General features: G+C 43.7%; 1 protein-coding gene across 1 annotated transcript in view; it reads left to right on the plus strand.

Annotated features, from left to right (window-relative positions):
- LOC117515554 (lysosomal acid phosphatase-like) overlaps positions 1–26,854 on the plus strand; it is a 91,486-nt gene that overhangs the window by 52,447 nt on the left and 12,185 nt on the right. Inside the window, exons 2-7 of the mRNA XM_034176168.1 lie at positions 13,397–13,492; positions 13,682–13,768; positions 14,637–14,697; positions 14,831–14,922; positions 15,570–15,668; positions 16,560–16,649. Of these exons, the coding sequence (XP_034032059.1) occupies positions 13,397–13,492; positions 13,682–13,768; positions 14,637–14,697; positions 14,831–14,922; positions 15,570–15,668; positions 16,560–16,649 (525 nt within the window). The remainder of the gene's footprint in view (positions 1–13,396; positions 13,493–13,681; positions 13,769–14,636; positions 14,698–14,830; positions 14,923–15,569; positions 15,669–16,559; positions 16,650–26,854) is intronic.

Here is a 26,854-nt window from a genome sequence, read left to right on the forward strand (position 1 = left end):
CTCTGGAGTTGGTTTTCATCCAGGATGTCTCTGTACATTGCTGCAGTCATCTTTCCCTCAATCCTGACTAGTCTCCCAGTTCCTGGTGCTGAAAAATATCTCCACATCATGATGCTGCCACCACCATGCTTCACTGTAGGGATGGTGCCTGGTGTCCTCCAAACTGGATGCCTGGCATTCACTCCAAAGAGTTCAATCTTTGTCTCCTCAGCTGAGAGAATTTTGTTTCTCATGGTCTGAGAGTCTTTCAGGTGCCTTGTGGCAAAATCCAGATGGGCTGCTGTGTTCTGTTTACTAAGGAATGCCTTCCATCTGGCCACTCTACTATACAGGCCTGATTGGTGGATTGCTGCAGAGATAGTTGTCCTTCTGGAAGGATCTCCTCTCTCCACAGAGGAATACTGGAGCTCTGACAGAGAGGCCATCGCCATGACCCTCCTCAGGCGAACCAACATGACAATCATTTGACTAGACATTGAACAAGTCACGCCCCAACAGCTGGCAGAATCAAGAATTAACAGACCATGACTGGTTTTGCGACCAGCCTGCACCAACAGTGGAAGCGTGAAGCCAACCGGGCAGACGTCCGAAGTCCCACATCTTGTCTGGTGGACAACCCTGCAGCTGCCAGAAGGTCTGAGTCAGGTCCTGTGGGTGCCTGGGTGGCCAGCAGGAGACCACGTCCAAACTCCTCAACCAATTGTGTGCCCAGCCAGGGCTGATGGCAGGAGCCAGCAATCGACCGAAGTCTCCCATGCCTTCTGGAGGATGACCACGCCGCCCGTTGGAACGGAAGACTGAGTCAGGTGGGCGACTATGCAATCCATCAGGGTCCACGGTGGAGATGAAGGTGGAGCCATGCAGGCCTCCAAGGTCCACAGCAGAAGCTGAATTGAGACTGTCCGACCCTCCAGGGTGCACAGTGGCGGTGCATGCACACGCAGCAGCTCCTCTCGCTCCCAACACAACAGTGTTTTCGTGTTTTTTGTGTTTACAAACAGTGTGTGGCTGTTCGTCACCGTACTTGTCGCGCCCTCACATCTCAAGGTGCACTTATTCCTGGGAGTTTCTGCTCGACATCTGCAGAAACACAGACAAAATCACGGACCTAACTTCAGCGAACGCAGAAAAGTTACGTGACAGTGGTTTACTCTGGAGGCCTATTCAATCCCTGACCCCCACTCCTGCATCCAGCCCATAGTGGAGGCACCACGGGTGGAACCTGAGGAAGCAGAAGAGGGGTAAGCGCGGAGGTATCCAGGCTAGGTTAGCCGCCAGACCTTGCCGGACAGCTATCCCTTTCATCACCCTGGTCAACATACGCTCCCTGGACAATAAACTGGACCATATTCATTTACTCCAGACATCTTCCAAGACTATGGGTGAGTGTTGTGTCTTTGTGGAAACATGGCTCAACGACAGCATCGCACACCATGCTATCCAGCTAGCGCGGCTAACATGCTACTGAGCAGACAGAGCGCTCGTGGAGGGGGGAAAGTCCCGCGGTGGGGGACTCTGTGTTTACATCAGCGATGCCTGGTGCCACGATGTTGTTTGCAAGCGCTGCTCACCACTGGGTGAGTTGATTATTAAGTGTCGGCCATTCTACCTACCGAGGGAATATACTGCTATTTTGCTGTCAGCTATATACATCCCTCCCAGCTCCACCAACAACAGGAGTGAGGCACTGAACGCCACCAGCACATCAGTTAACAGCTGACAGCCCACCCTGGTGCCTTCCTCATCCTGGCTGGGGATTTGAACCATGCCAACCCCAAGAGCGTCTTTCCACAACTCCATGGACATGCCAACTTTCCCACTAGAGGCACCAATATCTTGGACAATGTTTACACCACACACAACTAAGCCTACAAAGCTTCCTCCCTCCTCCACCTTGGGACCTCTGACCACTCCACTGTTATGCTAATGCCTGCATACAAACCATTGGTTAACGTCACAAAACCAGCCAAAAAGGAGATCCGGGTGAAGCCAGAGGGGGCATCAGAAGCGCTCCAAGAGGAATTCAGCAGCGGAATTCAGCATCAGAAGCGCTCCAAGACTGCTTTTCCACTACTGACTGGAGCATGTTCAGACAGGAAGCCACCTACAATAACAACACAGACCTCCAGGAGTACATGGAGACTGTTACTGCCTACATGAGGAAGTGCATGGATGACATCACGGTCTCCAGAACCATCTCCATTCAGGCCAGTCAGAAACCTTGGCTGACAGGGGAAGTCCACAGGCTCGAAACGCTGCCTTCAGAGCTGGGGACGAGGTGGGCCTAAGGACAGCCAGGGCCAACCTGTCACGGGGGATCTGATAGGCTAAGAGAGAGTACTCCAGGAGGATCGCTGACCGCTTCAAGGACAGCAGAGTCTCCAAGAATCTATGGCGGGGTATTCAGACCATCACGGACTATAAGCCCACCCCACAGACCTGCAATAACACCACCTCTCTGCTGAATGACTTCTTCGCTCGCTTTGAGGCAGAAAACAGCACTCCAGCACAGAAGATCCCTCTTCCTTCTGATGACCAGGTGCTGTCACTATCTTCGGATAGCGTGAGGCAAACACTCAGAAGGATCAACGCTAGGAAAGCCGCTTGTCCCGACAATATTACTGGTCGGGTCCTGAGAGACTGTGCTGACGAGCTCACAGATGTCTTTATGGACATCTTCAACATCTTGCTGAGACAAGCTGTTGTCCCAATGTGCCTCAAAGCCACCACCATCATCCCGGTCCCAAAGAAGTAGTCTCCCTCCTGCTACAATGACTACCACCCGGTCGCACTTACTTAGTCATGGACCACATCAAATCTGCCCTCCCCCCCACACTGGACCCCTACCAGTTTGCATATCGGTCCAACCGCTCGACAGACGATGCAATCTCCACTGCCCTCCACTCAGCCCTCACTCACGTGGAGACCAAGGTCCCACACATCAGAATGCTGTTCATCGACTTCAGCTCAGCATTCAATACAATCATCCCTCAGCAGCTCATCCTCAAACTAGTCCAGCTGGGATTCAACACCTCCCTGTGCAACTGGCTGCTGGACTTTCTGACGGGGAGACCGCAGGCAGTTTGGGTCGGCAGCAACACCTCCAGCACTATCACGCTGAACACAGGGGCCCCCCAAGGATGTGTGCTGAGCCCCCTCCTCTTCACTCTGCTAACCCACAACTGCACACCTACATCTAGCTCTAACCTCTTCATCAAGTTCACAGACGACACGACTGTGGTGGGTCTCATCAACAACAACGATGAGACAAGCTACAGGAGTGAGATGGTTCTGTGATGAATGATATGATATGGGTACAAGTTAATCACCGGTCTTATCAGACGGTTTCACCGTGCAGCAAAGTACAGAAGAGTTGGGAGGGAGAGGATTAAACTGTCTACATCAGCATACTGCCATTGCACTATTGTATTATACTGTTATACCATTGCACTGTTGTATTTAATGTTATACTGTTTACATTAGTACACTGCCATTTGAACTACGCCATCATACCGTTATACTTACACTGTTTTATATTGTTATTTTTATTTATAAATCAGTAGTATTTAAGGTAAGTTTTACTTAGCTTAGTAGTAGTTTTTATTCTATACTCTGCACTGTGGGTCTGAGAGGACTGAAATTTTATCTGTGTGGTATGTCGAGCATGTATAGCATATTTGACAATAAAGTTGACTTTGACTTGAGGTGGCTGGCTGGAGTCCCTCGATGAGCAGGCCAACTCAGTGTATTGGAACTCGGCCACAGGCAGATTGCCGGATGGTGCACTGAAACATAACTGACATTTGTTAGATGTCTCCCCACCCACCCCAGAACCATGAGGAGGCTCACCATCAATGCACAAGAGGGCCTCCTGGACAGGCCCCGAGGATCCTCATCATCCATGGGAGGACTGCTGGACATCACCATGGGCTCCGCTTTGGCTGCAGATGGCTGGCCGAACAGCTTTACAAGAGTCCAGAGTTGTCGCAGGCGAGCGACGACCCCAACCATCGGGGACCAGAGGAGAGCCAGATGTGGAAGCACTGGGGCCAAGGAGCTCCTTGCCGGAGCTGAGCGTTGGCCGCACCACTCATGGATGCATCGACATCAGCAGAAGAAAGATTGCACCCCACTGAAGAAGGACTCCACCCCACTGAAGACTTCTCCGGGAGTTGAAGTTGTTGGCTCTGTGAAGATGTCATCTGGCACAGCAGATGTGGGTCATCGGGGTTCTCAGAGTCCCTGAGCCCAGTGGCGGATGGCTCCATAGGAGCACAAACACCTCTGGACTCACAACCAGCTGACTCCTCCAGGACAGCAACGACTGGCTCATCAGGAGGTGCCTCATTCGCCTGCAGTACTTCAGGCCTTCTCAAGGTCCTGAGCTGAAGAAAATCAGGAGCGGAACGCTCTGCAACCCCTCTCGAGCTGGAACACAAAGTCACAGTTACAGCACTTCAGGAGCTACCTGAGTTGCCACCTCTGATGGAGGAAGCAGCAGGAGAGCCGTGACCACCTCTGAAGACAGACGGTGATTTCTAATGCAGGACGCAGCTCTGCATTTCTTCTTGAGAACAGCACACGAATCCATTGCAAATAAACACTCAAAGGGCACTAACAGGGGCAAATCCCAACATTCTGAGGATGACATGAAGTAAAAAAAAAAAAAAAATGCTGAAAAACGTAAAAAAAAAAAAAAAAAAAAAAAAAATTCCCTACCTCTCAATCTGGTTGTGCTCTTTCCATAAATACGTTGTCAATTCTTCCTGCTCAGATGTCCATCCAGGGGCGAATCCAGACAGAAGGGGGGGGGGGGGGGGGCGTGTTTCCTCCTCCACACCCCAAGATTAAAGGTCCACTTTTAAAGACAATTTTTCATTCTGCTACTATAATAATAATAATAATAATTTTAACAATTAAAATGTTGAGAAACAATTTAAATGTTGGAAAAATTGAGAAAGAATTTATTATGAACAATGTAAATTATAAATGGCAAGTTTTACTGTTACAGTGCTGTCAAAATTTAAATATGAGGTCAAGAAAGATGTCTTTGTTTTATTTTTTTTATAAAGCAAGTATTTATGTTTATTGAAGTCAAGAAAGGGTGACTATAAAGTGAGTATTGGCAAAACTGGTTATCATTTTCATGTTGAGGTGGGGTGGTGTTGTCAGCAGCTGGTGAAAGTAACTAATAAAGTAACTAGTAATCTAACTTAGTTACTTTTGAAATTGAATAATCAGTAAAGTAACTAAGTTACTTTTTCAAGGAGTAATCAACTGGATTACTTTTTCAAAGTAACTGTGGCAACACTGGTGCTCACAGACATAAGTAATGTTAAGTGATGGACAGTTTCAGTTCTGTTACTGGTGATGTATATTTTGTAGTGCTGAAGTCCACAGGTTACATTTCAGTGAGATGTCTGGCAGTGTCATGTTTGTTAAGAAACACACAGTTAATGTTAAAACACAATTTGTTGTAGTCAAAAAGTGAAGTTACATGATTTAAGTGAAATGATTGCAAATAAAAACAAAGCTAATGGTATTGGTCGCAGTTACAGTCAAAAAGTAAGGAAGAACTGATGAATAAAACATGTTTTCAAAGTCGTCATAAAACTGTAATGGTATCATTATGTATTCATATCGGTACTCTGTATTGATGAGTACCCAAATGTAAGTACTCATACTTGTACTCGGTCTGGGAAAAAGTGGTATCGGTGCATCCCTAGTTTCTAGTAATTCTGACAACACTACAGGTGAATTTGGATAGAATTTGAATCCTTCTTTTGATCAAATCAATTTTATTTATATAGCGCCAAATCACAACAAACAGTTGCCCCAAGGCACTTTATATTGTAAGGCAAAAGCCATACAATAATTACAGAAAAACCCCACCGGTCAAAATGACCCCCTATGAGCAAGCACTTGGCGACAGTGGGAAGGAAAAACTCCCTTTTAACAGGAAGAAACCTCCAGCAGAACCAGGCTCAGGGGGGGGGGGGGGGGGGGCAGTCTTCTGCTGGGACTGGTTGGGGCTGAGGGGAGAGAATCAGGAAAAAGACATGCTGTGGAAGAGAGCAGAGATCAGTCACCAATGATTAAATGCAGAGTGGTGCATACAGAGCAAAAAGAGAAAGAAACACTCAGTGCATCATGGGAACCCCCCAGCAGTCTAAGTCTATAGCAGCATAACTAAGGGATGGTTCTGGGTCACCTGATCCAGCCCTAACTATAAGATTTTTCAAAAAGGAAAGTTTTAAGCTTAAAAGTAGAGAGGGTGTCTGTCTCCCTGATCCGAATTGGGAGCTGGTTCCACAGGAGAGGAGCCTGAAAGCTGAAGGCTCTGCCTCCCATTCTACTCTTACAAACCCTAGAAACTACAAGTAAGCCTGCAGTCTGAGAGCGAAGCGCTCTATTGGGGTGACATGGTACTATGAGGTCCCTAAGATAAGATGGGACCTGATTATTCAAAACCTTATAAGTAAGAAGAAGAATTTTAAATTCTATTCTGGAATTACCAGGGAGCCAGTGAAGAGAGGCCAATATGGGTGAAATATGGTCTCTCCTTCTAGTCCCTATCAGCACTCTAGCTGCAGCATTTTGAATTAACTGAAGGCTTTTCAGGGAACTTTTAGGACAACCTGATAATAATGAATTACAGTAGTCCAGCCTAGAAGAAATAAATGCATGAATTAGCTTTTCAGCATCACTCTGAGATAAGACCTTTCTCATTTTAGAGATATTGCGCAAATGCAAAAAAGCAGTCCTACATATTTACTTAATACGCGCATTGAAGGACATATCCTGATCAAAAATGACTCCAAGATTTCTCACAGTATTACTGGAGGTCAGGGTAATGCCATCCAGAGTAAGGATCTGTTAGACACCATGTTTCTAAGATTTGTGGGGCCTTGTACAATAACTTCAGTTTTATCTGAATTTAAAAGCAGGAAATTAGAGGTCATCCATGTCTTTATGTCTGAAAGACATTCCTGCAATTTAACTAATTGGTGTGTGTCCTCTGGCTTCATGGATAGATAAAGCTGGGTATCATCTGCGTAACAGTGAAAATTTAAGCAATGCTTTCTAATAACACTGCCTAAGGGAAGCATGTATAAAGTGAATAAAACTGGTCCTAGCACAGAACCTTGTGGAACTCCATAATCAACCTTAGTCTGTGAAGAAGACTCCCCATTTACATGAACAAATTGTAATCTATTAGATAAATATTCAAACCACTGCAGCGCAGTGCCTTTAATACCTATGGCATGCTATAGATGACAGAAGATTTCCAGTTGTTTGAGTGGTTCCTTTGATGTTCATACCTAATTAACAGAAATTAGCATATTTTGGGCCCTTACACCCCTTCTATTGTTCTCTATTTTTAATATGTTATTCCTGGGATATATCAGAGGAGATTCCCACATGAAACCTTTTTTTTTTTGCAATTAGTGGTGGGGTATATATTGTTATATATTGTTCAAACTGTGCAAACTGTTTATTGTTTGAACTTTTTTGTTGTACACTCTTTCACACAAGACCTCAAATTACCTTTATAAAGTGTCAAAACAGTTGTTTATTATAGTATGCTGTGTGTTTTGAATAAATGTGTGTGGAAAATTATTTTCCGCTTTACTTTTTTCTTTGTTATTTCTGATTGTAAACCTTTATTACACTTATAAAACACAACAAAAGCATATATATTATGAAAGAACAGGTTGTCCTGAAAAAAAAGAGATATAAAACATGATTGTGGGATGCAGGGAGAGCTGTTAACAGCAATAATAAAACTATGCCAGGCGAGTAAACTGTCCAAAAAATGCCCTCGGACCCCAGAGGGTTAAAGTTGGACACTCTGTTAAATTTGGGGGTTTTGGTAGTATTGGAATGGATTTGATATATGCACTGGTTCAGACAAATTTCTGTCAGATCTCTCAGGGAATGTTACCAGAAACCTCAGTGTTCTAAATAGTAAATGGTACAAAGTGCTGCTGTTGTAATTATACTGGATTAACTCATACTAAAAGTCATCAATAGCTACAACAGCCCCACTCCTAATACTAGTGGGGTTCAGTAGCGAGGTTGTTGTTTTGAAGAGGATTAGGTGAGAGAAATACCTCTCCACAGTGGACACAGTCATGTATCTGTTTGCTGTCATTTTTGGCATAACGAAACTAGCATGTGACACAATGAGGTTTTTAGATACCTCCTGAACTTGCACTCGGGTATAAAGAGGTCATGTGGCAGATAAGGTTAGGTCTCTCTGTTTTAAACTGGTTAATCCTGCCATAAATGGAGTTTATACATTTGTTGGCTGTTTTGGATAGAGGAGTCGGGTATATGCTGTGTAACATCAGCGCTCACTCATGTCTGCAATAGAAAACCCAAAACCATTTTAGCCGATTGTTCAAGCAATTCAAGAAAAGAGTCGGTGCAGAATCAAACCTGTTCTTTGGAACATGATATTCCATCACCCCGCGCTACACCTTTTACATCTCCTTTTGAAAGACCAGTTTTACCTGTTTAATTTGTGACTACACTGCAAAACACAAACACATAGTGTGACCAGAACTGGGTCTTTGTTTCCCAAAGTAGTCTAGAACCCAGCTTAGACATACATACATGTGTATGTACATCATTTTGTAGAGGATAACTCAACTGTTCAAGACCCCAGTGAACAACTTGGGATATGTGCCAAAATCTCTATCTGGGACGAACAGCCTGAAAATTACCACGCCCTTTTTTGTCCTGAGTGTTAATTTAAATACAGCTGTATTTTTGGGTAGCTGGGATCCATTGCTGCAAGTAGTGCAAATGCAAATGTCGTCATATTTGACAAATCTTCATTTTCTTTCGATGTACGGTAATAGGTTGACCCACTTATTTTAGCCATTTTCTCTTAAAATATCAAAGTAGAAATTTTACCCTTTTCTATGACCCTTCCAAACATGTATTGGTCATTCTAAACATTTTGAATACCTTGAAAATCTAGAAACTACAGCTGTATTTGAAGTAGCTAGCACTTGGGACAGAAAAGCGTTTGGCCATTTTTTAAAAGGGTGTGGTCTTTTTCAGGCTGTCTGTAATGGATTGAGTTTTTGGCACATATCACAAGTTGTTCATTGGGGTCAGCCCCAATAATTAGACTGAATTCACAGGTTTCAACAACGTAGATTTAAACAAAGATAGCTTGTATGGAGCTCAAGATAGTGTACTTGGCTCTTAGCAAAGCAGCAATTCCTGGTTTGAAACATTTTTTAGAATATGTTTACAGCCTGTTGTCATCGTCTCTGCAGGATTATTGGCAGGATTATACTCCAGCCACTGCATGAACCGTTATTCTGTTCAAAACCACGTGAAGGTGAAGTCTGCCGTGCAAAGGTTCTTTAAAGATACAACCCTGCAAAGCTAATGTGCACGCTCTATGACTTGCCACTGGCACATTATCAACACATTTTAAATAGAATTACATGTGGTGGAAGGGTTGGTCTATAGGATTTGAGTTGTTGTGAGTGAAGGGCTTGTTGCAGACTGGAAGTATTTGCTGTATTGATTCTCTGTAGTAATTTCACTTCATTATCTAATAATACCCCATATTTTGTCATAATCTGGCACATTTTGTGATAAACAGCCTGAAAGCATTATGTAATAAATTTCCTTCCATTTTGTAATAAATTATTGCAAAATGCAGTGGTTATTACAAAATGTGGGAGTTGCGCTTTTTTGATGAAAATGCAGTTGTATAGTACATCGTGTAATACCATCTAATAACCAATCATAAAGAATGTCTTCATCTGTACATGTATTAACAAGAGACAGTGTTAACAAATTGATGTATAGAAAATGCAGTTAAACACAATTCGCTCTATTACCACACAGATAGGGGAAAAAACATTCCACTATAGGCACCAGTGCCCGGCTCCATGAAGCAACTCAGAATCGTCTCAAAGAGCTCCTAACTTAGCCTAAAATTCCTGGTAAGGAATCTTAGCCTAAGACTGAGCCAGCAGGTGTCTGAGAGCAACTCGGAGCAAGGAGGAGACAGAAACTCCTATCATTATGAGGAGGCGGGGTTGACTCTGTTGCTCCTCTAAGAGCTGTGATTGGTTGTCACGGAAAGGAGAGGAGACATAACAAAAAAACAAATGTGCGCCACCCTCTTAGTCATGAATGGACAGTGAAATCAACCACTCATACAACTCCAATTCCAATGAAGTTGGGACGTGTAAAATGTAAATAAAAACAGAATACGATGATGGTTTCATCTTTCATAATGTCCCAACTTCATTGGAATTGGGGTTGCAAAAGAAATTAACAATATTAATAATACTGATAATAATAATAATGATAATAATAATAAAAATAATGACAATATTAATCATGTGTATACGATAAAAAGACCCTAAACAATTTATAAATACATTAAGACAGGAAATTAACATAAAATATTTACGTAGATCAAGCCGGTAGCTTGTTACTGACTCACTGTCATCCTACATACGGAGAATATCTCCGCTTGCTCTGTCTTTTCTGCCTTCTCCTCTGTTTAAGACACTCTTAGACTTCTTAAAAGTCCTCCTCCCTACTCTTACCAGTTTGGTACCTTGGGAGCTCTCTTAAGGCCTACGTTGCTTTGCGGACAACTTTCATCTTTCCAAATGAAAATTCTAAGAATTCTCAGATTTTTCTGAGAATCAAGTCACTGGGAGCTATTTTTAACCTTAGATTTCTTCATGGATACAGGCCATGGTCCTTCAGTAACGTGAGATTCAAAAGTGACCTTTTCTTACTGCATACTTACTGGGACTGCATGATTAATCATCTTAAAATCAAAATCTCAAGTTGTGCTAATATGCAATGTTATCTCTTAGTGACATTGATTCTGATGCATTCCTCCAATATTGTTAATTTTATTACTGGTACATATTGTGTCCAGCCTAACTATTTCAAAATGTTGCAGATTATTGCAGAATGTGGATGTTTTTACATAATGAAGTGATGTACAATATTTTGAGTTATGTCCATTGAGGACGCAATAAAATCATTGCCGTTTATGTATTTGTCTGCCTGTTAGCAGGATTAAATCAAAACTACTGCACAGATTTTTATGAAATTTTCACCACAGATAGATATTAGGGCATGGAAAACGCCACTGAATTTTGGAGGTGATCTGGATTCTGGCTCAGGATTTGTTGACATTAGAAAGATACAACATTACAATATAAAACCAACATCAGGAAGACACTATTTTGTTTCAACTTGTAAATTAAATATCAGATTGCAACATCTTGATCAGTCAGACCATTCTGAATCAGTATGCAATTATTGCATTGTGCTGTGGCGTCCAGGTCCCGATGTGAATCACATATCTTGTATTTTGAGTCCTCGTCAACCCTTGGGAGATGTCAGAAACCTCCAATTGCTTCATAATGCATGTTACATTTTGTTACATTTCCCCTCTAATTTATGCATTTATCTGCATATCAGTCCACTATTTGTTTGCATGCTTTGAAAATTTTTAAAAGCTTTACTGTGACCTGACTAGAGTGCTTCCAAATTACTTTGTAAAATCCAAAGTTGAGCACAAGTGACATGTTTAAATGCTGAATGTTTTATTTACTGACAGACAGTAAAGCCCCCATCACACATAGCAAGAATGTGCAGGAACCAGGCCAACATGACAAATAAAGTCATAGTCCAGACGCAGTTGGGAGGGAAAGAGGCGTAGTCAGCCATGTCAGAACACAAGTCTGCCTCATGCACACCTGCAGGATGCAGCCCAAACATGTTTCAGTCAAACGACACAGACTGCTGTCACATGCCACCAACATTGGAGCTCTCACTCACTCACTCACACAATCACATCTTCACTCCTCCTCACATTCCCAGGGCTAAACTGACCTCTCATCAGGAGGAGGGTGCGCTGGCATGTGTTTTTGTCTCACATGATGGAGTGTGTGCATGTATGTGCATAGAACAAGTGATCCAATCAGCGCACAAGTGTGTGGCTAGATGAAATGGACACTCAGCTAGTGTGGTCATAATGGCTGTACGAGCCGTTCTGCTTGCACATATGGGGAGCACGTGCGCTCATGAGCACAGGAACTGTCCATCCAGACGGCACACAAAAAGGCTGACAACTGTCAGTGATCCCCTGCTGTTGTACAGTCCGGTGAAAAATCCCTTTAGGTGTTTGATCAGTATATACTTTCATTGCTAGATTTTATTCGTCCAGCTGGACTACATAACTGCTGCTGAACTGTGCTGGCAGTGCGCCAACTTCCCCCATGTGCGCAACATTTTTCAGACACAGCCAGCAGACTTTTTCTTGTTTCTTACCTTTTTTTGTGGCCATTTCAGCATACTTGATACACATTTTAAGACAACTGTATTTGGATTATCGTGCGTGACGGCGCTTCACATGGGATTTATTTATGCCAGAGGGGGATTATGCATTGTGAGCCGAACGATGTTGCCAACACACAGCGCAGCCGGGGGAAAGGGACTTCCCCAGCTGTCTGCGCTGCACTATGGAACGCTTCTGGGGCCGTACCAGCGGTGAGTTGCATGTGTATTTATGTTGTCATGGGCTGGGGAAACATTTCCACATCATACCTACATGCTACAGATTTAGGAGGTGAACATGTACTAATACGTGTATTAAGTGGTGACATCCCATTCCGCACTGACACTCCATGCCGCACCAAGCCTCTGACACGCACAGAGTGCTACATACATGTTATTACATATCAATATTTCCTTTGCCTTCCCTGGCTGGGGTTCAGTGGAGATGGACATACAGGCAGGCTTTGCTGTGACCGATCAATCTCACCTCATACAACTGCGATCAGATAATTTCAAATGCTGTTATGATGCTGTCAGAATATGCAGATTGAGATCAGATGGCACAAAAACTGCACAGAGACCGCCATCAGCTGTGCGTCCCATCTCAACGGCGGCAAGAGTGTTTTGAACATGTGCAGCACACTCGGGAAAGCCGAGCAAATGGGACCAAATATATTTACTGCTCAGCGACTGCCTTCCATCTGTCTTCAGACTGCACCTCAGTACTTCTCGACTGTGGCTGGATGTGTCATTCTGGCGCAATTTGTCCTCAATCGGCATATGTGTGATGAGGGTTTAAGTCTGCTGCTTATGTGGTTTCCACTTTCTCACAATAATCTACACTAAAAACATTAAATTACCACAAACCCACATTACATCTGCAGTTTAATGTTTTGCAATATTGGATTAATTGTATTAAAGGTCAAAACAGAAAACTGCACAGTTTTACCAAATCAAAACTGACTTTGTGTCAGTTGTTTGGAGGTTTGAGTATGACTGAAGGGGAAGCTGTGTGTTGCGTTACCTGACATGTTCTTCATCTCTGCCTCTCCAGTTGTTTCGTCACGGTGACAGATCACCAATCAGAGCTTATCCAACTGACCCATACCAAGAGAACGCCTGGCCACAAGGCTTTGGGCAGCTGACACAGGTGATCACTGTTTGTTGTGAGGTTTTTTTTGGTTTGACATTTTGCAGCAAAATGAACATTATTGCCTCATTTTAAACCTGCACAAACGTCTTGTTCTGCATAGTAAATGTCAAAGGTTAAACAGAGGTAGGCCTATTATTTAATAAATAACTTCTTGGGCTGTTCCTCTGTCTGTGTGTGCATGTTTAGGAAGGGATGAGGCAGCACTTTGAGCTCGGACAGTTTCTGAGGAAGCGCTACAAAGGATTCCTCAGCGAATCCTATGATAGACACGAAGTAGGTGGACTCGACTCAACCCTTACGTACAATATCACACCAAACCTCATTTACAGTTTAACAAAATGACAATATGTTGTGGTCCAATATATTGCTGCTAATTTTCACCCAACTCATTTGTCATTTTCATGCGCAGCACAGATTTTCCTTTAATACCAAATGTGCTGCCACATTCTTATAGTCCTCACAAGAAAACATTTGCACGTTAGAACACCTAAAAGCAGGTCCAAATTCTAGTGCTATGACTTTGTGGTACTTCAATAGTGCAGCACTCAGACAGACCTTACATAAACTGATTCAACAACACAGTTGCACTCTGGACACAGTGGTGTGCAAATATGAACAAGACGATGAACTGAACACCAAAATAACAATCTAAAAGAAATGACTAATGGAAACAACACAATTTTAATCATTCTTTTGTGCCATATATTTGCACAGCTCTTTTTCTTCTCCTCAGCAGGGGCTGTGTGGTGATCAGGTGGACCAATGAGGGGTTACTTTGAAAAAAAAAAAAAAAGAATCTTCTGATATTACATCATTAAGATGCATACCACCCTATGCTTTGATACAGAAACATTACAAACTAATCTTACATTCCAACGTTATTACATACAGAGAAGGATCTCTCTAACTTTGCCTCATGTGAGAAAAGTGAATAGCAATAATAATTCTATTTGAAGTTCCTTTCCTAATGCAAAAGCGGCATCAACAACTTTCATTTTACCAAATATTTTTGTTCTTTCAGCTCCTGTGTTAATTTATGTAAATAATTGATAAGTAATTCATCCCTGGAGATGAAAATGATCCATTTCATCTTTACTGGTGTTCTCTTTTTATTTTTAATCCTAGCTTCTCTTTTACTCAGATTTTAGTTGACAGCACAAACTTCGATCGTACCCTAATGAGTGCTGAGGCCAACCTTGCAGGTGAGAACACCACTTACTGCACTTCTACTTCTCGTTTGTTCTTAATACCATTTGCTTCTACGGCTCCTGCACCTCTTTTTCATGCTGCTCTTTCTCACTTGTAGCCTTTATTCTGACGCTTGCTGTCCCATAGGACTCTACCCACCCAGTGGTCAGCAGGTCTTCAAACCAGACTTAAAGTGGCAGCCGATTCCAGTACACACGCAACCTCAAAGTCAAGACAAGGTATGTAGGTCATGTTAATGGTTTATTAGTGGTGGGAGTGTCATGGTTCGGTTCATATTTGTATTTAGATATCACAGTTCAGTATGAGTTTGGTACAATATTTTTAATCTGTTGAGCAGCAGAGAGCTACCATCCGCCGCTTCAATACTGTGAGACAAAGTATAAATATTAATATTTATTTTTTCATTAAACATTTATGACTTGATCACATATTTTGTCATTTGTGTTGGGATGAATTTACTGTGCAGCACGTTAAGGGTTTAAGGTTTTTTTTTTTGTAATATGTTGTGTGATATGTGGAGCCAGACTCCCTTCAATATTTTGTACATTTTAAGTTTCTTTTATTTTTGGACAAATGGCGGCATCTCATAAAACCTTACTCACCTCATGCCATCTCATCCATGAAATTTTCACAAATTCATGCACATCATCAACTTTTATCTTAGGTTGGTGGCGTTTTCTGTCAAAACTTGAATGTGAACTGGGGAGAATGACTCAGCAGAAATGCGTATCAGTACGGTTTTGCTTTTAAGTTCATATTTTTGAAGAAAAAGGTGTCTGTCCCACGAACCTTTGGCCAGTGTACTGTATTAGTGCACTTTTATAAAAGAAATAAAGTACATGTTGTCTCTCTTTTTCTCTTAAAGTTTCTCTTATTTGGTGTGGGCGACTGTCCTCGGTTCATCCAGCTTATAGATGAAACTAAACACACTGAAGAGTACATTAATGTCACCATCAAATACCAGGTATCTCTCCTTTTCAGTTAATTGTACCTGTGTGCATGAAGACAGCAAGCATTACATCAATTTTGCCATTGACCTCTGTGACCTTGACTTTCACCAAAATCATTGATCTGTGGCTGACCATACCAGGGCATGTTCCAGAATCCAGAAATGTGTGTGCCACATTTGATCCAAATTGGATTGAAAATCAAATTCCTTGACCTTTTGTTAAAATGAATTGTTTCAGGGAGATTTTGGGGTCACCTGGACCTGGGAGGAGCAGGTCAACGAACAGACAGTTAGACATGACCTTGCCCCCAGTGATTGACCTTTAAATGGACTACATTTATATAGCACTTTTCCATCTGCATCAGATGCTCAAAACGCTTTACAATGGTGCCTCACACACACACTGATGTGAGGGTGCTGCCATGCAAGGTGCTCACTACACACCGGGAGCAACTTGGGTATTAAGGACCTTTCTCAAGGGCCCTTAGTGATTTTCTGGTCAGGCTGGGGTTTGAATCGAGGATCCTCTGGTGTGAAACCTATCATTTAACACTTAACCACTAGACCATCACCTCCCCATTGGCACCTTTGGAAAACATGACCTTACTGGTCACTTCAGGAACCTACCTCCATATGTGCACCAATTAAGAGTGGAAAATCCAGTTTTTGAGCTTTGACCACAGTTTCATTGATCTTTGCCAGAAACAAACCCTTTAAGGGCAGTTCTCTGGTTGACCCTCATCCACTTATCAATGTTGTTGAGGAGTCTGGGAACAAAAACGTTGCTCACACTATAGTCTGATATAAAGTGTTAAAGGTGATCACAGTAAAGCAGGCAAAGTTAATCATGCAATGAAGATGACATAGTTTAGTTTTTCTAATGCTTGTTTTGTGGGTTCTCTCCAGGACTTCATACATATGTTGAGTAATAAAACTGGTCTGAGAAATGCGAAGTTGGAATCACTCTCGTCCATATATGACACACTCTTCTGTGAGGTGAGAACAAATACACACACATGTATCCATCCATCAGTAAAGGCAAAAAGTTAAAGCAGAAGTGAGGCCGTGCTGGTTTGTACAGATGTCTGTGGGTTTGTGTTGTTGTCAATTTTATCCATTTAATGAATGCGTGAAAATGCATGTCACAATTTAATTTGACATTTAAAAATTCTCACTGAACATCAGTTATATGAGTAAGATGCATATATTTCGGTCCATATATATTTGTGCTTTGATAGTATTGTTTGTGCTGTTTTCCCAACTTCCATTTGTATACACTCACCGGTCACTTTATTAGGTACACCTGTTCAATTGCTTGTTAACACAAACAGTTAATCAGCCAGTCACATGGGAGCAACTCAATGGATTTAGGCATCTAGACGTGGTGAAGATGACTTGCTGAAGTTCAAACTGAGCATCACAATGAGGAAGAAAGGGGATTTAAGTGACTTTGAACGTGGTATGGTTGTTGGTGCCAAATGGGCTGATCTGAGCATTTCAGAAATTGGGATTTTCACACACAATCATCTCTAGGGTTTACAGAGAATGGTCCAAAAAGGGAAGATATCCAGTGAGTGGCTGTTGTTTGGATGAAAATGCCTTGTTGATGTCAGAGAAGATTGAGCAACTATGTGATGCCATCATGTCAATATGGACCAACATCTCTGAGGACTGGTTTCCAACTCCTCATTGAATCTGTGCAACCAAGAACTGAGACAGTTCTAAAGGTGTGTGTGTGTGTGTGTGTGTGTGTGTGTGTGTGTGTGTGTGTGTGTATATGTCATTTCAAGGTGCTACACACAAGCAATGCTGCTCAATCTTGTACTTGTGGTCTGGTACTTGTGACCCAAAGTGCTGCACATTTTCCATTTGTCCCTGATCTACAGTGCATCCAGAAAGTATTCACAGCGCTTCACTTTTTCCACATTTTATGTTACAGCCTTATTCCAAAATGGAGTAAATTAATTTTTTTTCCCCTCAGAATTCTGCTCACAAATGGAGTAAATTAATTTTTTTTCCCCTCAGAATTCTGCTCACAACACCCCATAATGATAACATGAAAAAAAGTTGTTGTTTTTGAAATTTTAGGGCTATTGTGTGTAGAATTTTGAGTAAAAAAATTAATTTAATCCATTATGGAATTAGGCTGCAACATAAAGTGGACAAAGTCCAGTACTGTAAATACTTTCTGGATACACTGTTAATAGACCAGCTTAGCCAGATGTGTATGTGGCCAATTAATAGCTGTCTGAACAATGGGTTGGGTGATTATATGCAGATAGAGCAGCTAGATTGAAAATGCATAGTACTTTGGTTTGCAAGGATTAGAAAACACTGTTATAGGGCATAGACTATATGACAGTGTAACCACATCCAAATCAGATGAACCATTATCTGTGGTTCTGTGTGGTCTTGATGTTTGATCAATTCTGTTCAACCTTTAACAACTTTATCATCTACTTGCACTTGACCCTTCCACCATTTTCCATCCACATTGGCTCCAAACTGTTAGAGTTAAGCAATTGTGACTTCTGATACAACCTTTCTTGATTAAGTTGCCCTAACACTTGCACGACTTTGATCCACACACTTGTACACACCGTGTCATGCAGGACAGTAAACTCGTCGTTAATGGGTGGAGACTAAACGAGATGTGTGCTGCTGCGTGCAGTTGTGCAAAGAGTTTTGAAATGTTAAAAAAAAAATCTTTGGCGCATAAATGTCACGCAACAAACATGAAGTGGTCGTGAATGTTGCGCAATCTATCCGCCAACACTATGCTTTGATGAGTGATGGTGCGTGAAATGGCACACGCAGCTCGTCAATTTGCGCACCGGTACAATGTGATCACGCGGTCTCACGACATGTATGTGGCACGTTGCAAAACTTTCACGTGCAACTGGGTGTCTTGCAGTGTGGGGGAAGTGGAGTGGGATGAAGTGTTCCCATTAAGTTCGCAGTCGCCTTGAATTCTGTGCGCAGGTTACGGTCTTTTCACTCTTATACACGTCTGGTTCATACTTTGTTCACGTGCTGTTCAAAGGCCACCGCGTACTGCTGACGCACCAATCAGCAATGGGCGCAATGTTCACGCGCCAGTCGCCAACAATCGCGCGCTGGCCGGTGCGTATATAACAAGTCTGCCTGCAAAAGTTTTCATTTCAACAGCGACGAGCAACAATTTTGAAAATGCCGAGAAAACAGCAAATTGTGTGAGTAGCAGCAGGAAGACTAGAGGATGTGAGTGAGGACGAGGAACAGCCGGAGTCAGATGTGGTGGAGATGGAGCACTCCGAAAGTTTGGATGTGGTGGGCCCCCAAGAAGAGACACCGGAGGAGGCCCAGCCAATGAAAAAGAGCCGGGCCAGCAAGAAAGAAATCCCTGAATACAGCTGGGCAGATGAGGCAAGCAAGAAGCTCGGCGACTTCGTGTAGTGGCATCCCCAGCTGTAGGATAACAGGCAGAAAGATTTGCTCAATCTTCCGGCAAAGACGAGGCTGTGGACAGCGTCAGGGGCAAAACAAGACCCACCTGCTAGTGGTAAGTGTTATTTTGCTTGGCACTGCATGTTTATACCATAGCCGTACACGGTTATCGTGTATTTCTCTCTAAACTTTGCTGTTGCAGCATTTTGTACTTATTCTGCACAAAGCAAGCTGTGAAATGTAGTCCAGAACACAACTGCTTAGTACAAGTGTGTCCGCTTCATTATTTTTTTTAGCCCTGGCATATTTGTCTAGTTATTTTAACTGTTAGGTGATGCCACCATTTAAGTGTTTGTTGAGTTGTATATGTTTAAGCAAGACTCCTAAACGATCAACGTAGATTTTCATAATCCCCTGTGCCCACCATTTTGTTAGCTTGTACGCAGTGCATGCTGTGAAATGTAGTTGATCAAAACCACGCAGGACGACCAGTTCTTCTACTGTATACCTCCAAGGGTTGATTTACTACAGTTGTTTTTTTTTTTGCTTCATATGGTTACTTATGCTTTCTGAATGTCGTAAAAGACGTTACTATGACAAGACGAAAGGAACTACATACAGCGGGGCAAGAAAGTACACTCAACAGAAATATAAATGCAACACTTTTGGTTTTGCTCCCATTTTGTATGAGATGAACTCAAAGATCTAAAACTTTTTCCACATACACAATATCACCATTTCCCTCAAATATTGTTCACAAACCAGTCTAAATCTGTGATAGTGAGCACTTCTCCTTTGCTGAGATAATCCATCCTACCTCACAGGTGTGCCATATCAAGATGCTGATTAGACACAATGATTAGTGCACAGGTGTGCCTTAGACTGCCCACAATAAAAGGCCACTCTGAAAGGTGCAGTTTTATCACACAGCACAATGCCACAGATGTCGCAAGATTTGAGGGAGCGTGCAATTGGCATGCTAACAGCAGGAATGTCAACCAGAGCTGTTGCTCGTGTATTGAATGTTCATTTCTCTACCATAAGCCGTCTCCAAAGGCATTTCAGAGAATTTGGCAGTACATCCAACCAGCCTCACAACCGCATACCACGTGTAACCACACCAGCCCAGGACCTCCACATCCAGCATGTTCACCTCCAATATCGTCTGAGACCAGCCACTCGGACAGCTGCTGAAACAATCAGTTTGCATAACCAAAGAATTTCTGCACAAACTGTCAGAAACCGTCTCATGGAAGCTCATCTGCATGCTTGTCGTCCTCATCGGGGTCTCGACCTGACTCCAGTTCGTCGTCGTAACCGACTTGAGTGGGCAAATGCTCACATTCGCTGGCGTTTGGCACGTTGGAGAGGTGTTCTCTTCACGGATGAATCCCGGTTCACACTGTCCAGGGCAGATGGCAGACAGAGTGTGTGGCGTCATGCGGGTGAGCGGTTTTCTGATGTCAATGTTGTGGATCGAGTGGCCTGTGGTGGTGGAGTTATGGTATGGGCAGGCGTCTGTTATGGACGAAGAACACAGGTGCATTTTATTGATGGCATTTTGAATGCACAGAGATACCGTGACGAGATCCTGCGGCCCATTGTTGTGCCATACATCCAAGAACATCACCTCATGTTGCAGCAGGATAATGCACGGCCCCATGTTGCAAGGATCTGTACACAATTCTTGGAAGCTGAAAATGTCTCAGTTCTTGCATGGCCGGCATACTCACCGGACATGTCACCCATTGAGCATGTTTGGGATGCTCTGGACTGGCGTATACGACAGTGTGTACCAGTTCCTGCCAATAACCAGCAACTTCACACAGCCATTGAAGAGGAGTGGACCAACATTCCACAGGCAACAATTGACAACCTGATCAACTCTATGCGAAGGAGATGTGTTGCACTGCATGAGGCAAATGGTGGTCACACCAGATGCTGACTGGTATCCCCCCCCAATAAAACAAAACTGCACCTTTCAGAGTGGCCTTTTATTGTGGACAGTCTAAGGCACACCTGTGCACTAATCATTGTGTCTAATCAGCATCTTGATATGGCACACCTGTGAGGTGGGATGGATTATCTCAGCAAAGGAGAAGTGCTCACTATCACAGATTTAGACTGGTTTGTGAACAATATTTGAGGGAAATGGTGATATTGTGTATGTGGAAAAAGTTTTAGATCTTTGAGTTCATCTCATACAAAATGGGAGCAAAACCAAAAGTGTTGCATTTATATTTTTGTTGAGTGTATTTAGTCAGGCCCTGATTGTGCAAGTTCTCCTACTGAGAAAGATGAGAGAGGTCTGTAATTTTCAACATACGTACACTTCAACTATAAGAGACAAAATGAGAAACAATAATCCAGGAAATCACATTGTAGGACTTTTGAAGAATTTATTTGTAAATTATGGTGGAAAATAAGTATTTGGTCAATAACAAAAGTTCAACTCAATACTTTGTAACATAACCTTTGTTGGCAATGACAGAGCTCAAACGTTTGCTGTAAGTCTTCACCAGGTTTGCACACACTGTAGCTGGTATTTTGGCCCATTCCTCCATGCAGAGCTCCTCTAGAGCAGTGATGTTTTGGGGCTGTTGCTGGGCAACACGGACTTTTAACTCCCTCCACAAATTTTCTATGGGGTTGAGGTCTGAAGACTGGCTAGACCACTCCAGGACCTTGAAATGCTTTTTACGGAGCCACTCTTTCGTTGCCCGAGTGGTGTGTTTGGGATCATTGTCATGCTGGAAGACCGAGCCACGTTGCATCTTCAATGCTCTCACTGATGGAAGGAGGTTTTGGCTTAAAATCTCATGATACATGGCCCCGTTCATTCTTCCCTTAACACGGATCAGTCGTCCTGTCCCCTTTGCAGAAAAACAGCCCCAAAGCATGATGTTTCCACCTCCATGCTTCACATGCAACTCAGCATTCTCCTTCCTCCAAACACGACAAGTTGAGTTTTTACCAAAAGTTGCTATTTTGGTTTCATCTGACCACGTGATATTTTCCTAATCCTCTTCTGGATCATCCATATACCCTCTGGCAAACTTCAGATGGGCCTGGACATGTACTGGCTTAAGCAGAGGGGACACGCCCTACACTGCAGGATTTGAGTCCCACTTGGCGCAGTGTGTTACTGAGGGTAGCCTTTGTTACTTTGGTCCCAGCTCTCTGCAGGTTATTCATCAGCAGTGGTGGGCACAGATGACCAAAAAATTAACTTCGATAACAGATAATCAGATAACTTAAAAGTTATCTTTGATAAAGATAAAACGATAAACCACCCAAAAATGTATCGGAAGTTACAGATAACAGATAAATTCCTATATTGTCTCTGGTACATTTGCAACTACTAATAAACTGAATGTGAGTTTTAATGCCACAATAGCTTCTACTAGAATTAAAAGTAACAACAGAACCAAACAATGAGGCCACACTTTTGTCTTTGAACATCCTGCCCCTGCTGGAAGTTCTTTTTTACTACACACCTTCCAGCACAAAAAACACATTTCAGGTTAATCGCACTTCCTGCATTGTGTAGTGTACATGGAGTAACAAGCTAAGTTCAACATCTCACGACCACCTCCTGATCGCTGATCGTATGGTCGAATGAAAATCAAACCCGTTTGATATTATTCTGGTCGGCCATCGTGAGGTTATCCTGTTGCTGAGGGGCTACAAGCGTCCAACCGCTCGCACTGTGCCTGTGCAAACACCGCAGAGCTGTCTTGTAATGTTTTTTTTTTGTTTGTTTTTTTTGCTGTTGTATTGTTTTTAAACTTAATTTGTGTAAAAAAAAAAAAAAAAAAAAAAGCCATTTGCAAAGCCAAAAAGTTGATTTGACAATCATCTGACATAACCGGGGTCAAAATAAATAGAACACTGCCATCTACTGGTGCCCAGATGCTTAGTACTTAGGGTGAATACTGCCATGAACACTACTGGCCAGTAGATGGCAGTAGAGGCCTTGAAAACAAAATTCCAGATAATCCGTGTCTGCTACATTTAAAATGCGTGGAATTTAACAAACGCAAATACAATAACAACGTCTATAAACCCAGAGAATATATTCACGAGAGTTTAATGCTGCTGTCCGTGGAGCCTGAACAGAGTGTCTGAAATGCATTTGTCCTGTTGTGAACGTACTGAGATTACATAATCCTACCCATAATGCACTGCTGGACACAGCATGTGCTCACAAAACCTTAAAAATTAGCACATTACTTTAAAACTAAAACATATATCTGATATTTTCACTTTATAAAACTTCAGACATGACAGTAATTTTAAATAACATGTCCAAAATTATTCCATCCATCCATCCATTTTCTTCCGCTTTATCCGGAATCGGGTCGCGGGGGCAGCAGCTCAAGCAAAGTCGGCCAGACCTCCTGATCCACACACACCTCTCCCAGCTCCTCTGGGGGAACCCCAAGGCGTTCCCAAGCCAGCCGAGAGATGTAGTCCCTCCAGCGTGTCCTGGGTCTTCCCCGGGACCTCCTCCCAATGGGATGTGCCCGGAACACCTCTCCAGCGAGGCGTCCAGGGGGCATCCGAAAAAGATGCCCGAGCCACCTCAACTGACTCCTTTTGACGTGGAGGAGCAGCGGCTCGACTCCGAGCTCCTCCCGAGTGACCGAGCTCCTCAACCTATCTCTAAGGGAGTGCTCAGCCACCCTGCGGAGGAAACTCATCTTGGCCGCTTGTACTCGCGATCTCGTTCTTTCGGTCATGAGCCAAATCTCATGACCATAGGTGAGGATTGGAACGTAGATCGATCGGTAAATCGAGAGCTTTGCCCCCCTACTCAGCTCTCTCTTCACCACGACGGTCCGATACAGCGACCGCATCACTGCAGATGCTGCACCAATCCGTCTAACGATCTCACGCACCATCCGTCCCTCACTCGTGAGCAAGACCCCGAGATACTTAAACTCCTCCACTTGAGGCAAGGACACTCCACCGACCTGAAGAGGGCAAAGCACCTTTTTCCGGTCGAGAACCACGGCCTCGGATTTGGAGGTGCTGATTTTCATCCCGGACGCTTCACACTCGGCTGCAAACCGCCCCAGTGCACGCTGAAGGTCCTGATTTGACGAAGCCAACAGAACCACATCGTCCACAAACAGCAGAGACAAGATTCTGTTGTTCCCAAACCAGACCCCCTCTACACCCTGGCTGTGCCTAGGAATTCTGTCCATAAAAATAATGAACAGAACCGGTGACAAAGGGCAGCCCTGGTGGAGGCCAATGTGCACTGGAAACAGGTTTGACTTACTACCGGCAATGCGAACCAAGCTCCTGCTGCTGTCGTACAGGGACCGGATAGCCCTTAGCAAAGGACCCCGGACGCCATACTCCCGGAGCACTCTCCACAGGGTGCCCCGAGGGACACGGTCGAACGCCTTCTCCAGATCCACAAAACACATGTGGACTGGTTGTGCGTACTCCCATGAACCCTCGAGCACCCGATGGAGCGTGTAGAGCTGGTCCAGTGTGCCGCGACCAGAACAGAAACCACACTGCTCCTCCTGAATCCGAGGTTCAACCATCGGTCGAATCCTCCTCTCCGGAATCTGGGAGAAGCTCTCCCGGAGGTGGGAGTTGACGACCTTGCTGACAGAGGGTTCCGCCAGTCATTGCCAGCAGACCCTCACGATACGTTTGGGCCTGCCAGGTCTGACCGGCTTCCTCCCCTCCCAGCGGATCCAAATCACCACCAGGTGGTGATTGGTCAACAGCTCTGCCCCTCTCTTCACTCGAGTGTCCGAGACACGTGGCCAAAGGTCAGATGATACGGCTACAAAGTTGATCATCGACCTCCGGCTCAGGGTGTCCTGGTGCCACGTGCACTTATGGAGAACAATGGAGTCCCCAGTCGGAGCGCTATCTAGTACCCCTCCCAGGGACTCCAGAAAGGTCGGGTACTCTGCACTGCTGCTTGGCCTGTAGGCCGAGACAACGGTGAGAGACCTGTCCCCGACCCAAAGGCGTAGGGACGCGACCCTTTCGTTCACCGGAGTGAACTCCAACACGTGGCGACTGAGCTAGGGAGCAATAAGCAATGCGACCCCAGCTCTCCGCCTCTCCCCGTGGGCAACGCCAGAAAAATGAAGTGTCCAGCCCCTCTCCAGGAGTTGGGTACCAGAGCCCAAGCTGTGCATGGAGGTGAGCCCGACTATCTCTAGTCAGTATCTCTCAACCTCCCGCACAAGCTCAGGCTCCTTCCCCCCTAGCGAGGTGACATTCCACGTCCCAACAGCCAGGGGCTGTGAGCATGGACCGGGCCGCTGGGCCACCTGCCCTCGACCGCCACCCAATCCTCTCTGCACCCAACCCCCATGTCCGCCTCTGCAGGTGGTGAACCCACAGGAGGATTGTCCAAAATTAGTTTGGTTAAAAACTAATTTTAACTAGCAGTCCACAACCCAACAACCACCCTGGTTGGCCCCTCACTCATCCTGGCAGCAGCCTCCACAACCAGTTGTGCCTTGCCTGTCCTGGCTTCCACACCAAATTCCTCCACGCACCCCCTGAATTCCACTGCAGACACCACCATGCTCTTCCTGACTCTCATCTCTCACCACGGTGGCACATTATCTGGGAACTACTTTTTGTGCAAAAAAAAATTTTTTGTCCAAAATTAGTTTGGTTAAAATTTGAACCATAAGTTAAAAATGTATGCCTCTGGATGACTTAGGTGATATTGCCAGCATTTATGTATGGTGTTAAAGGCAATAGTGTTGTTTTTTTTTATGACCTGTTCTCCTTTGTCTGCAGAGGATAGACATGCTTTTCATAGAAGCAGCTCTCTTCTGTTTGCAGAGGGTATAACTGTACATTTGTTACAAAACTTTTAACAGGTAGGTGCTGAACTCATTTTAAATTTTAAAAGTGCTTGTTGCTGTTCAGCTTTGTTTACTTTGTTTATCGGTCTAAAAGTTATCGGACAAAAATTAATCGGAAGATAATTGGTCCGATAATGGTTTTTAAAGTTATCTAAAAAGATAATCTGATAATGAAAACATTATCTTCGATAATTATCTGTTATCGGATTATCGGAACTGTGCCCACCACTGTTCATCTGGTCCTTCCATGTAGTTCTGGGATTTTTGCTCACCGTTCTCATGATCATTTTGACCCCACGGGATGACATCTTTGTGGAGCCCCAGATCGAGGGAGATTATCAATGGTCTTGTATGTCTTCCATTTTCTTGTATGTCTTCCCACAGTTGATTTATTAACACCAACCTGCTTGACTATTGTAGATTCACTCTTCCCAGCCTGATGCAGGTCTACAATTTTCTTCCTGGTGTCCTTCGACAGCTCTTGGGTCTTGGCCATGGTTGAGTCTGACTGTTTGAGGTTGTGGACAGGTGTCTTTTATGCAGATAACAAATTCAAACAGGTGCCATTAATACAGGTAATGAGTGGAGGACAGAAGAGCTTCTTAAAGAAGAAGTTTCTGGTCTGTGAGAGCCAGAAATCTTGCTTGTTTGTGGATGACCAAATACTTATTTTCTACCATAATTTACAAATAGTCTTTAAAAATCCTACAATGTGATTTCCTGTATTTTTTTTTCTCATTTTGTCTCTCATAGTAGAAGTGTACCTATGTTAAAAATTACAGACCTCTCTCGTCTTTCTAAGTAGGAGAGTTTGCACAATCAGGGGCTGACTAAATACTTTTTAATCCCACTATAACTCGATTGGATTGCTATTCATGTGCCAAGCATCCTGGGAAATGTATTGAAGACAGCGGTGTG

The sequence above is a fragment of the Thalassophryne amazonica genome, chromosome 1, assembly GCF_902500255.1.
Source record: "Thalassophryne amazonica chromosome 1, fThaAma1.1, whole genome shotgun sequence".
NCBI classification, from domain to species: Eukaryota; Metazoa; Chordata; class Actinopteri; order Batrachoidiformes; family Batrachoididae; genus Thalassophryne; species Thalassophryne amazonica.